At 38.1% G+C, this 14,806-nt stretch overlaps 1 protein-coding gene across 1 annotated transcript in view; it reads left to right on the top strand.

Moving 5' to 3' along the window:
- The first annotated feature begins 13,048 nt into the window (after nt 1–13,048).
- Nucleotides 13,049–14,806, top strand: part of LOC123878952 (segmentation protein even-skipped) — a 38,795-nt gene continuing 37,037 nt past the window's right edge. Inside the window, exon 1 of the mRNA XM_045926330.1 lies at nt 13,049–13,458. Coding sequence (XP_045782286.1) covers nt 13,113–13,458 — 346 coding nt within the window. The 5' untranslated portion in view covers nt 13,049–13,112. The remainder of the gene's footprint in view (nt 13,459–14,806) is intronic.

Genomic DNA, 14,806 nt, shown 5'->3' with positions numbered 1-14,806 from the left:
ATCGCAGCGGGAACCCTCCATTAAACGACATGAAAAAGAACCTTTTTTGAACAATTGCGGACCGATTCCCGAACGCAACCATAAACGTCATTCTTTACAAAATGTCAAAATGTTTCCCTCCAAACCATAAACAAGTTTTTTTTTCTTTCGCCGTTTTGTGTGGCGAGAACAAAGGTCTTTAATTCATTATGCCTGAGCAATAAAGGAGTTCCTTCGGGGTTTTGTTTTATAATTTGTTACAATTTCTTTCTGGTTAGTTGTAAAATGGTAAGGAGTGATTTTGTACGGTTAGGTGAGATGCCGATTTCTAGAAAAATTTTGTTTATTGCCTTGGTTTGATGATTGTGAACTTTTTATTTTCCCAATAAAGCATTTCTATTATTAGAAAAAGCATTGCTTCTATTATAAAAAAAAAATGTTTATTAATTTGGTAAGTATAATAGTAACAACAAGTAACAATCAGTGATTTTCTTGATGTAACTTGAGGAATAAAAACAAAATGATAGAGAAAGCAGATTGGTAGAAAAGGAGATGGTAGAGTAAGTATGTAGGTAGAGGTACAATAGTACCTACTATTATCATACCTAGCTACTTTTTTACATTACAAGTTAGCTATTGACTACTATCTCACCTGGTGGTGAGTGATGATGCAGTGTCCTAGTAAAAGATTTTCCCTGAAGAAGAAAATGGCTATAGGCAAGTCGCAGATCAATCAGCCAGGTAGGTATAGACCGTACTTATCTATTTAACTGGATATTTCATGGCTACCAATTTGAAAAAAAAAATATTATGAGTAAAACCAGTCTTATTAACCAAAGTTGTCGGAGTCCATGGATAGTTAGTTATTCATAAGGTACGAAGCAATTTGCCTTCCCGTTTCTGATTCCTATTTAACCTCTCGCACTGCCAAGGGTCACTGATAGAAATCTCTAATAGAGATACGTGCTTCCCTGTCAACTTTTTCTTTCCTTTTGCCTTAATTTTTACACCTTTCTCTTTCTGGTACAAATAAAAAAAAACTAGGTAGGACCTATTAGCTGTTACCTATAGACCCCTAAACTTGACATGTATCGAAAACGGACATTTTGAACGCAAACATAACACAATTTCCCTAACCCCTGAATAAAACAGGTATCGGGTGTGACCCGGGTAACATTTTACTTGTCCCGGGTAAAAATACTGCAGATGGCGGGATGATTGCGCCCGAATATCCGTGATTCGGGTCGCGGCCCGTGTTTACGAGCGCCCCCGAGCGGAGACCGGGGGGAGGTGTAAAAGTTTTATTTGCTCAACGGATTATTCTTCTATTTCAATGGGGTTAGTATGGGAGTTTATTTCTCATCAACGTTTCGATGGCTCTCAATGTGGCTTTCAATACGGGGGAGGAGAGGAGGTGGGGACGAGGAGGGGGGCTTAATATGAGGGGATCTCTCTCATCATCGTTTCGATAGTTCCTATCCTAAGTATAGTGACATTTTTAAGAATTTGATGATTAATAATTAAAGACCATAATGTTTACCAGCGTAGGTCGCGAAAATTCTAAAAATATTTATAGGTTCGAGGGAGGGGGAAAGGCTGTCAGGGGAGGAGAGTAGATTCGAGCGAAAGGTAGGGCCAATCCTGCCTAAAGGTCCTTGATTTAAAGTTGAATAAATTTTGAAAAAGGCCTTGTCCTATCAAGAGTACGATTTATTGCTTAATCTAAGGGTAAACCGTACTTTGACATGACAGTTGGCTCATAGAGCAAATATGGCGAGTACTTTCTCAAAATTTATGTACATATTTAATTTACCTACTTTTGCAATGTTTCCGCTTAGAACGCTGGCTGTAAATTTAACCTTTAAAACAAGGTTGTTATGGTCCGTTTTACTCTAACGCTAAACTATTTTGATGCTCGATTTCTATCAACGTTAGTGAGGTATAAAATCTTGTACTAACCCCACAGAAAGGTATGGGTAGGTACTTATTCGCTTGTACACAACAGTAAATTGACAGGGCAGAAGGACATGTACCGACGTAAATAAGTAGATAGGTATTTTCCTACAGTGAAAAAATATAGAACTTTTCTCTAATACCTATACCTACTACTTAGTTAGAAAATTGGGATGATGACTATGTCAAGAATAAATTATTTATTCATAAATTCAAAATATGTATTTTTATTCAATTAATCTTTTACAAGTGCTTTTGAATCGTCAAAATAATCTACCACTTGTTCGGAATGCCGCTCTTACCGAGAAGAACCAGCAAGAAACTCGGCGATTGCTCTTTTCAAGTAGGTATTCAATCTATATACTAATAAATAAAATTGGAGTGTCTGTCTGTAATTTCGAAATAACTACCTCATATTAAGCTCATATGGTTATTTGAACGATACCATAACTGAATCACACGTTTTTAAAATTTTTGTCTGTCTGTCTGTCTGTCTGTCTGTCTGTCTGTCTGTCTGTCTGTCTGTTTGAAAAGGCTAATCTTGGGAACGGCTGAACCGATTTTGACGGGATTTTCACAGACAAGTAGAAAATTCACCAGGGAGTAACATAGGCTACTTTTTTTTAACCGACTTTCAAAAAGGGAGTTATGATTTTCTACCTATGTACACCGAAATCTCCGAGATTTCTAAACCGATTTGCGTCATTTCTTTTTTAATCGATAGAGGAACTTTGCAACATTGTTTTATAAAAAGTTTGGAGTCCAACTCTTCAATCCTGATGCTGCAGGGGATCTGACCAATCCACGCGGGCGAAGCTGCGGGCATCAGCTAGTTCAAAATATTTTTATTCAATTAAACTTTTACAAGTGCTTTTGAATCGTCAAAATAATCTACCACTGGTTCGGAATGCCGTTCCTACCGAGAAGAACCAACAAGAAACTCGGCAATTGCTCTTTTCAAGTATTCAATTTGCAATAATATGCCATACTGTACCTACTATACAAGCTATTGCAGCGCCGTGTATTGCTGGAGCGAGTCAAATCCAAGCTTTTTTGTCATTTAAGTAGGTACATGATCTTCAATTATTGTATAATAAGCTTTTTTCAGGAGCATACTTTTAATAGATTTTTTAAACTTGTGTAAAGGCACGTCTAAATATTGTTAAACACTTAATAGAAAGTCTTCCGAAAATCGTAGAATCCACGTCCGGTAGAAGTAAGTTTATATTAAGAAGTAGGTAAGTCAGGGTGACTAAGCTAGCGAAAAATAAACACAATTTTCAGATACTATTTGTTTTATTCCACCGATATCCACGTAATTTATGTCGTTCAAAAACAAATCAGACAAGCCATTTCAGTTACACGGCGAATGAATGACCAAAATGGCGGTTCGCGCCAAAATTAACGTCATTCGGAACGCTTCCCGCCATTTTCCCGCGGCTCGGATAAACGGCCATCATTGTACGCTCACCGTTCTGAAACTGCGCGAGCTTTATGGTATTAACAATGCTAGGTTATGCTAGGTTACTACGGGAAACGTTCGAAAGGAGGTTACATACTTTTTTTTTTATTTAATTTAAAGCCTGGCCAGAAAAGTACCTCGCCATATTATTGCGGAAAAAGCGTGGAACTATTTATACAAGACAATAATATACTTAGTTAGAGTATAATAATTATAGACCACTAGCTGATGCCCGCGACTTTGTTCGCGTAGATACAGGTTTTTTAAAAATCCCGTGGGAACTCTTTGATTTTCCGGGATAAAAAGTAGCCTATGTGCTAATCCAGGGTATAATCTATCTCCATTCTAAATTTCAGCCCAATCCGTCCAGTAGTTTTTGCGTGAAGGAGTAACAAACATACACACACACACACACACACACACACACACACATACAAACTTTCGCCTTTATAATATTAGTGTGATAGTTGCGCCCCAAGAGCAAGGTGTTTATTCCTGTTCAGGCTTTTCAATAAAGTTTCGTAAATAGATAAATATGATTATCACTACATAATCTAAATAGGTACTTAATACAAGTGTAAATTAAAAATTTATAATACCCCCCACAAGTGATGGTTACAGTAACTAGAAAAGAGCTAATAACTTTCAGACGGCTGAACCGATTTTCTTAGTTATAGATAGCTAAGAACACTCTCGATCAAGCCACCAAAACTAAATTAAAATCGGTTCATTAGTTTAGGAGCTACGATGCCACAGACAGATACACAGATACACACGTCAAACTTATAACACCCCTCTTTTTGGGTCGGGGGTTAATAAAAGGAAATGCTGACTGAGTGATCTATAAACGCACAGTTCAAACCACTGGACGAATCGGCTGAAATTTTGCATGCAGATAGCTATTATGACGTAGATAAGATAGGATTTTTGAAAATTCAACCTCTAAGGGGGAAAAATAGGGGTTTGAAATTTGTGCAGTCCACACGGACAAAGTCGCGGGCATAAACTAATAGGCTATAATTTACGAAGTTTTGCGAACATAAGTATGATAATAATTGTGAATTAAGGGGCATGAGACGGGCGGGCCTGCCCGCGAAATTCAAATTTAATTTGGTTTATATTAAAAGATACTGCATAGTATTGTCGCAACTAGAATGCCATAAGCCTACGTTGTCGTATTAGTTCACAAATTGCGAAAAACCTAATTAAATTTGAATTTCGCGGGCAGGCCCGTCGCTTCCACCTTAAAAGCCGGAAAAATTCGATAAATAGATATTTTCTTATTTCTGAAAGAACTTTCCTTAATCTGAATAGTTTAATCAATTAGATAACTCGATATATTACCTATTCAGAGAAAAACTACTCTTATCATGAAAGACCAGATTTGGCCGTCGCCAAAACTTTAATCTATGCAAGCTACATATGCAAATGTACAATTCCATTCTGTCCACTCACTATTATAGCTAATATACATACATAATACATAATATACGCTTATTAACCACAATTACAGTAAACTGAGCAACGATAATTTTTATCGTTCACTATTATAGCATGTTATTTCAACAACAAAATAAATATTCCTTAACTCGCAACATAGTAGCGTTACTACAATGAATAAAACCGAGAAAATTACTTTACCAACACCGACATCTAAAAGAACCTAACAGCCAGCCATTGCTGTCTCTTTTTCGCTTCAGTTTTTCTGTATTCCCGTCTCTTTCCCACGTAGGGGATAGGTGCAGGCGAGGTAAGCTGTTTTTCGTTCGGAAATCGTTCATGAATCGCCCTGGGCTGCCATGATGGCTGATTATACAATATCACAGAACAATGGAATTAGTAGACGGAACCACGATGGCATGGCAATGTGGTAATAGCATGCCAGACATAATATACAAAGACAACAATTTCTGGTCATAAACCATCAGCACAATCTCCTTCCAAAAAACCTCTGTATTTTTTTTTGGAATGCGTCCTACCGTGTTTTTTTTTTTAAATTATATTGTAGATAATAATAAATTAAAAAAAATCAACCAATTCCTAACCATTGTCGGCTCAGTACTGAGCACAAGTCTCCTTCCAGAATGAGAAAGGTTTAGTCAGGCCCACGCTGGCCATGTGCGGATTGGCAGAGTTCGCACACTTTTGAGAATATTAAGGAGAACTCTCAAGCATGCATATTTCCTCGCCGTTTTTTCCGGAGCGAGGTCCCTATTCTATCACCATGTTAGGAAATACCTAACTTATTATAGTATAAGGTAGCTATTTCAATTTTTAGACTCAGCCCGCAAATACATTGTTGTAGGGACCTGCGTTGATATGTCAATCAGATAGTTTCTCCTTTTATATCTACTATTAGGTATACTTAGATAAATATAGGTATCTATAAATGAAAGGGGTCACAATCTTTCAGCAATGTGTAGAGAGAAAGAAAGAGAGGGAAAGAGAAGAAGAGAGTGTACCTCTGCATGGCTCTATCTGTTTTTTTCATTGCTCTAAGTAAAATACAGTACGGTCGAAAATACCCTGAGCGCTTTTCCGAGGCAACCTTATTTGAAAAGGGTCGCGGGTTTTCACTAAAATCACCATCCGCAGCTAGGGAGAGAAGACAAATATAATGGTTTCCTTCGTCTAAGTATATGACCACTTGGCCCACTAAGTTCAAAAATACATCGAATGTGTTGGAATTTTTGATACCTCCTACCTCTGTAAAAAATCAAATTCATAAAAATCGGTTAAACGGATGGACCTTTAGGAATCCCGTGCGAACTCTTAGGTTTTCCGTGATAAGAAGTAAGCATAATATGTGCTTCCCTGGGATGTGAGCTAACTCTGTACCATATTTAATAAAAATTGGTAAATATGTTGGGCCGTGAGAAGCTAGCAGACTGACCGACACACATTCGCATTTACAATATTACCTAGTAGGTATGGATATAGATTAAATATCTACAATTTTTATCAAACAAGACGGCTATATAACCACTCCTAGGCGTCCTACTTATTGGTTAACGGGGTTTCAGAACGAAAAGCTGTAGCAAAACGTGCCTTCGCCCGCGTCTCTATTGGCTTTAAAAAAACAACTCAGCTCACGATTGGCCAAAACAAATTGCGCGCCGAGAAATGACATTTAATTTGAAATGTCATAACCACCATTTTGAATTTAAATAACCCAAAATAACCGTACTTTTTTTTTCTCTCGTCTGGCTTTACACTGATTAGCCAATGTCAAGTTTGTAGTTATTTACAAGTTAGGGAAACTATATGTAAGTATAAGTATGGGCTTCGTCTGTGCCGGCGCCCGCAGACACACGCGTGGCCCCCCCCTTAAGAGCGCTTCCCAGTCAGTCCCACCACCAACAACACCAGCAGAACACAAAAACCGGTCACTTCCAACGAAAAAACACTCCAAAAAGACACAACGCGCGCCAGCAAACGCCACCACAGACGAAGTCCTAAATAAGAGGTTGTACCCAAGGTTGTAACGGTAAACTGTACCTTTTTTTTTTAATACACAGGAATTGCCTAACGCATACCCTTCCGTCAGGGGAAACCGAGAGGTTATGTGGGGCTTGCACCCACTAAGACCTGTGTTTGTTCCTCAACGGACTGGCGGTTGCGCGGGTCTCACTAAGGTAGTATTCACCGCACTTCCGCCAGGTCTTGACCCGCCGCCAAGCGGACGGGTCCCATCGCTATGCTGGCTGCTACCAGCTCCGTCTCAGAAGCGCACCCGGAACACGGCGCGCTATAAACTGTACCTACCTTTGACATGACAGTTGGCACATACCTACCTATTTATCTACTACAGTAAATACACATGGCGAGACCTTCCTTAGATTATTCAAATACAATGGCCGTAATTTTTTTTTTCGTAAGGAAAATCCTCATGGATACCACTGGAGGTTTTTTAATCTTGATTTTTGGGAGTTTTTTCCATTTGGAAAATGCCACTCCGTAAGGCCACATTAAATACTTAACCACTTATTTGCGTAAATACCTATTATTATAGAGAGAAATTGCATCCTGTAGAAGGACATGGGCTACTATTTAGCCCTCAGAATAAGCAAAACCATGGCTCTCTTCTCTTCTATAATCAAGGATTTATTCCGAAAAAAAACCGGTCAAATGCGAGTAGAATTCACAGACAAAGGGTTCCGTACAAGACATACCTAACACCTTATGTAGAACTCTGCAAGTTAATAACAGTCTGCGCCATCTATATGTTATTTAGTGAGTTAAATTTTTTCGTGAACACGTTTTAATTTTATTTTTTTTGGTAAGTAATATAACCACAAATTCACGGTTTTCGGATTTTTTCCTTTCATGATTCTAGGTCAACGGGAAGTTCCCTACAGGTCTTCTTGACAGACGGACAGACAGACAGACAACAAAGTGATCCTAAAACGATTCAATTTTTAGTTTTGAGGCACGGAAGCCTAAAAATATTTCAAAACAAAAAGCGAAAGAAGTCGCGGGCATTATCTAGTTAGTAAAACTAAAGATTTTCTTGCAGAACACATCCATAACGTCATTTATTAGGAGCATTTATGGCCGTTTATTTAAAAGTACCCGTTGTGAAATTCGCAGTGGGTACAGCGCGAGCCAAAGCAATTATGGCGACTCAGCGACTAATGAAAAATGGCTACGCGTATATTTTGTACTGTACGGAGTACGGAACAGACGCGCCATTTTATCTAGCGGGGATTTGGGAATCACTAAAACCACACGACTACTATACGACACGACTTCTACACGACATGATTTCTGTACGACACGACAACGAATAGATATGTCATGTCGTGTTATGGAGAAAGAAGTGGATACTGAGTCAGATCTTGGAACATTTTAGAAGTGTTTTGTAGCCAAGCTAGTTTTTGTAAGTAGATTTCTAGTAAAACACATTCATGACTTTATTACACATTATTTATAGGAGCAACTTTATTTTTTTGAAAAAGGCACGTAAAAAAGATTTGCTATTAAACATTTAATAATTACTAGCCGTTTTCGAAATCCCGTGGCAACTCTTTGATTTTCCGGGATAAAAAGTAGCTTATGTGCTAATCCAGGATATTATCTATCTTCATTCCAAACAGCCAAATTCGTCCAGTAGTTTTTGCGTGAAGGAGTAACAAACATACATACACACACACACACACACACACACATACAAACTTTCGCCTTTATAATATTAGTGTGACTAGCCGATGCCCGCGACTTCGCCCGCGTGGATTTAGGTTTTTGAAATCCCGTGGGAACTCTTTGATTTTCCGGGATAAAAAGTAGCCTATGTGCTAATCCAGGATATTACCTATCTCCATTCCACAGCCAAATCCGTCCAGTAGTTTTTGCGTGAAGGAGTAACAAACATACACACACACACACACACACATACAAACTTTCGCCTTTATAATATTAGTGTGATTAGTGTGAAATGTGATGAGAACCTACTACACCTATAATTACCTACAGTCTTTGTATATTATAGCGCGAGCCAAAGCAATTATGGCGACTCAGCGACTAATGAAAAATAGCCCCGCGTATATTTTATACAGCCTTTACTTATACGGAGTACGGAACAGACGCGCCATTTTATTTAGCGAAGCTTTGGGAGTAACTTAAATCACACGACTACAGTATACGACATGACGACAAGTAGAGACGTCAAGTCGTATCGTATAGGTTACAGGGATAAATTAAACGGTAGGGCTTACTGCTCTAACTAAGTAGGTTTTAAATTCGTACTCTACCTTTTTGGTAGAGTAAAGATAAAAACAGTCGGAGAACTATTCCGCCTAGCCATGAACAAGGAGTTTAGACTGACTGATGACTTTCAGTACCTAATATGGAGGCACCTGATGAAGAAGAAAGGTAGAAAATATCGTCGGTCGTAAGGTATAAATGTCTCGCCGATGTGGGGTGCATACTAATGTTATAGACACGGCGCTCACTCACTTACTCTTAACTTTTAGACGATTTGACAAGAAATAATAGCTTATTTCTATACATTCATACAGTAGTGATAGTTTTGCGCTTATATCACACTAATATTATAAAGGCGAAAGTTTGTATGTGTGTGTGTGTGTGTGTGTGTGTGTGTGTGTGTGTGTGTGTGTATGTTTGTTACTCCTTCACGCAAGAGCTACTGGACGGATTGGGCTAAAATTTAGAATGGAGATAGATTATACTCTGGATTAGCACATAGGCTACTTTTTATCTCGGAAAATCAAAGAGTTCCCACGGGATTTTTAAAAAACTACATCCACGCGAACGAAGTCGCGGGCATCAGCTAGTTAAGTAATAAGTAGGTATATTACTAGCGGACGGATTTAGGTTTTTCGAAATCCCATGGGAACTCTTTGGTTTTCCGGGATAAAAAGTAGTCTATGTGCTAATCCAGGATATTATCTATCTCCATTCTGAATTTCAGCCAAATCCGTCCAGTGGTTTTTGCGTGAAGGAGTAACAAACATACACACACACACACACATACACACAAACTTTCGCCTTTATAATATTAGTGTGATCTACTTACCTTTACTATCCATACTCATCATATTACAAGTGTAAATTAAAAATTTATAACACCCTCGACAAGTGACGGTTACAGTAACTAGAAAAGAGCTGATAACTTTCAAACGGCTGAACCGATTTTCATCGATTACAGCTAAGAACACTCTCGATCAAGCCACCTTTCAAACAAAATACTAAATTAAAAACGGTTCATTCGTTTAGGAGCTACGATGCCACAGACAGATACACAGATACACAGAAACACGCGTCAAACTTATAACACCCCTCTTTTTGGGTCGCGGGTTAAAAATATAAATTCCTTCGTCCGAAAAACGGAACAACGATGGCCACCCCAACGCAATATACAATTTTCTCCGCTGATCCTCTTATCATTTATAACGCCGTATCTCGATCAGTTCGCTATATTTCTCATGGCATATTATTACTGAGGATATTCATAGCTCCAACGAGTGTAAACCTGACTTATACATGGCTATTCCATGGATATTTGATGGGAAATTAATGGGAATAGGTCTTTTATGTGTGCGTGATGGACCAGCGGCCAGTGGCCAGTTGTAAAAACATATCTTTTTATCCTCTGGGTAGTAATATTACAAATGGGTACGAGAAAAAACCGGCCAAGTGCGAGTCAGGCTCGCGCACTGAGGGTTCCGTACTCGGGTATTTTTTCCGACATTTTGCACGATAAATCAAAAACTAAGTAGGTACTATTGTGGATAAAAATAAATAAAAATCCATTTTAGAATGTACAGGTAAAGCCTTTTCATATGGTACCTACGGCCCCACTTGGTATAGTTATCTGACTTTGAAAATTGAAATACATTTCAAAAAAAATTTTAATGATGTAACCACAAATTCACGGTTTTCAGATTTATTCCTTTACTTATGCTATAAGACCTACCTACCTGCCTTTCATGATTCTAGGTCAACGGGAAGTACCCTATAGGTTTCTTGACAGACAGGACGGACGGACGGACGGACAGACAGACAGACAACAAAGTGACCTTATAAGGGTTCCTTTTTTCGGCATCGTGGCTAATCCATACTAATATTATAAATGCGAAAGTGTGTCTGTATGTCTGTCTACTAGCTTTTCACGGCCCAACAGTTTAAGTGGATGGGTCTTTAGGAATCCCGTGGGAACTCTTTGATTTTCCGGGATAAAAAGTAGCCCATGTCCGTCCCCGGGATAACATAAGCTAACTCTGTACCACGTCAGAATCGGTTAAACTGTTGGGCCGTGAAAAAGTAGCAGACAGACAGACAGACAGACACACTTTCGCATTTATAATATTATAGTATGGATTATTATGAGTACTAAAAGAATAATATCCTAGATTTTCCATCAGCATGGCCGCCTCAGTAGTTCCCGCTCGCGCTTATCATTTATTACAGTTATCAGACTGGCGATGTATTCCAACATTTGTTATAGCCCCATTATCATACAACTCCGAATGGCGGCAAAAAATTGCTGACATTAATAAGAAGTCTGATTATTATCTGTCTTTTTCTTTCCCGTTTATTGACTCCAATCCATAAGTCTCTCTCTTTCTTTCTCTACGTCATATTCCTCACTTTGGACCAACTTTGGACTGACCTGTGTCCGTTGACGTTTACATTGATCATCAACCAATCGCCGCGCGCGTCGTTACACTACTGAACGGGTCTCCTCTCAGAATGACAGAACTCTTGGAACAGAACTCAGAACTCTCGCTGTGGTCTTATTAGTGGGAGGTCCCAGGTTCGGAATTTTATGATTTTTAAATCACTGGTCTGGTCTGGTGGGTGGCTTCGGCCGTGGCTAGTTACCACCCTACCGGCAAAGCCGCGAACCGCTGACCTGCCGAATATAAAGCCGAAGTCTTAACCACCACACTATCACTGCTTCGCACTATATACTAATGTACCTACCTATGTAAAAGTTAATAAAAGTGTCTTTATAGCGCCGGTGTCGGGTCGAGCTAATAAAGCCGACCGCACATTATTGACAGGCTCGCCGTGATGTATCACCTTAATGAACTAGCTATCTTCTTAACCGACTTAGAATAGGTAGACGTACCTAGGTACCTTGTTAAATAACTTAATTTAATTCATACCTACTTACTTAACTTAATTTTGTTCACCTAGGTACCTTGTTTAACAACTTAATTTAATACATGCCACCATAACTTAATTTTGTTCATGTAATTGTTCATGAACAACTAAATTAGTAGGTATTTTCAAAATAAGATAACTAAGTATACTAAGTGGAGTATCATACGAAAGGGAACCTACCTGCTTACTTACATTCTAAAACAGATTTTTATTTACTTTTATGCATAGGTAATCACACTAATATTATAAAGGCGAAAGTTTGTATGTGTGTGTGTGTGTGTGTATGTTTGTTACTCCTTCACGCAAAAACTACTGGACGGATTTGGCTGAAATTCGGAATGGAGATAGATAATATCCTGGATTAGCACATAGGCTACTTTTTATCCCGGAAAACCAAAGAGTTCCCACGGGATTTCGAAAAACCTGAATCCACGCAGACGAAGTCGCGGGCGTCAGCTAGTAGGTAATAGTTTTTGATTAATCGTGCAAAATGTCGGAAAAAATACCCAAGTAGGTACGAAACCCTGTTTGCGCGAGACTGACTCGCACTTGGCCGGTTTTTTTTTTGGGTGTTCGCAACCACATTTTTTTACCTGTCAACAACTTTTTCTTTTTTTTTTACATTTTTGTCTTATATTCTACTACTGTATTATTTAAAACACTTCCCAATAAGGCTTCAGACAAAGTGTAAGTAGAACTACCTTCAACCTTTTTTTATGAAAAACCACAACAGATTACGTGCAATTATATTAATTTTACTACATTCATATAAAACTTACTTTATTCCTAACTTGATAAGGTCCAAAATAGAACGCTGTAGTTTTTCATGAAAACTTATATGAATTTTATTTTATTCGAATATATACTCAATGGTTTTTAAAATAAAGTTTAAATTTGAATGTAGTTTAGCTTGGTAAAGTCTACTCCCCCAGTATGGAGGCGTGGTTATTTCCAATCTGTGGAACCACCACAAAGCTCGTCAGCGATCTGTCAGATACGGACGTTCCAAATTCGAATTGTGTTAGTGGCAAGTGCGTGCAGTGATTTAAAAAAAAAAACAATAACTAAAAATCGATTCGAATCGATAGTGATGGAATCGGAAATCAACAAAATGACGAAAATACCTCCTAAGAACTTCTCGATAGAATCGATAGTCGGTTTGAACGAGCGGCGGTCGCCCGAAATCGATATCGAGAATACGATTACGGATTTTAATACCGATCATTCAGAAGACGAGGACTTGAAGATTAGGGATGGGAAAATGTACTATTTTCAACAGAATCGAGTGCCGAATTTTCCGTTTTTCATGTCGTATGACAAACGTCAAATTAATGCCGGATATCCGGAAAACCAGGGCAGTGAGGACTTGAAAAGGGCTAGCCCTGGGAGTGTTAGGAGTGAAGTAGATAGCGACGGGCCTGAAGATCGACCACACGGTAAGTTTTCCAATTTTTTTACACCTAAGTACCTAATAACGAAGTACCTATTAGAAAAGTAAGTATTTTTTTGGACTAAGTAGGTACCAATCTCTAGATCTACTGTCGCGTCGCATTTTCCGAATTTTCCGCCCTAAGTCCTACGCCGCCGACGGAAATCGCTTGCTGTCGTTCTACCTATTTCTAAAAAACGGTTATTAGGTTACCTAGACGGCATTCCGAACCAGTGGTAAATTATTTGACGATTCAAAAGCACTCGTAAAAGTTTATTTGAATAAAAAGCTATTCTATTCCATAGACCTACCTATGTACTTACTTACCTACTTACTTAATTCTATTTTATTTTCCACATTTTTCTGATTTTTTTTCGAACATCGGTCTGGGTCATAAAAATTCATAGATACCTACCTATTAGTACTTACCTATCCTACTCTTACTCTACAAAATAATCAAAATTTAAGAAAAATCCTTTTTTTCGCATTTATCTCAACCCTAGAACCAATATCAAATAAAATCACTAAAAAAATATTAGTTTGAGCATATTTTCGAAATCAGTAAAATACTTTTCGAGTTGTTTTCTTAAAACTGTAGATATTGCCTAAGTACTAGGTAAGTATCTACCTACCTAGGTTCTTACCTACATTTTTACTAAAATAAATACCGGTTTAAACTAGGTAAGTACCTACCTACCTACCTATTTATTAAAACTCATGGAGACATAGCCACGGTAATATTATCTATATATTACCGTGACATAGCGGTAAACTATTCAATGATGGCTAATATTATTAGATATATAAACAAATAACTAAGTAGGTACAGAAATATTTCAAAGAGCATAAAAGGTACCGCCGACGGGCCGCTTTTAAGTACCTACCCGCCGCAATTTAGATTTATTATGGATGGTTGTAAAATCCTAATGTCCACACTCAAATGGAACGAAAAAAATGAAATGAAATCTCGAAAAGTAGGCATTAGAACTCTACTAATCGTATTTTCTGAGAAAAAAAAGTTTTTAACCGACTTCGCAAAAAGGAAATTCTGCTTTCGACCGGTTTGCACTATAGGTACCTATATAGGCATGTACCTACCCACCTACTTCATCATGATCAACCCATGGCCGGCTCACTTCTTTAGATATCTTGCGTAACTAGGTACTTACCTACCTACCTAGTACCTATTTACCTACTTATTTAAATACCTACTCAAGTATCTTTGCGATTTTCTCAAAAAGCAATGATCCTATTATGATGATTTTTTACGAACATACTTACAATGTAATTAATCTACTTACCTACATAAGATCAATCATCAAACTTAGGTACCTACTTAATATCATTTAATTTCA

This window comes from Maniola jurtina, chromosome 27, assembly GCF_905333055.1.
Source record: "Maniola jurtina chromosome 27, ilManJurt1.1, whole genome shotgun sequence".
NCBI lineage: Eukaryota > Metazoa > Arthropoda > Insecta > Lepidoptera > Nymphalidae > Maniola > Maniola jurtina.
Note: the sequence above shows the minus strand (reverse complement) of the source record. Positions and strands in the feature narration are given on the sequence as shown.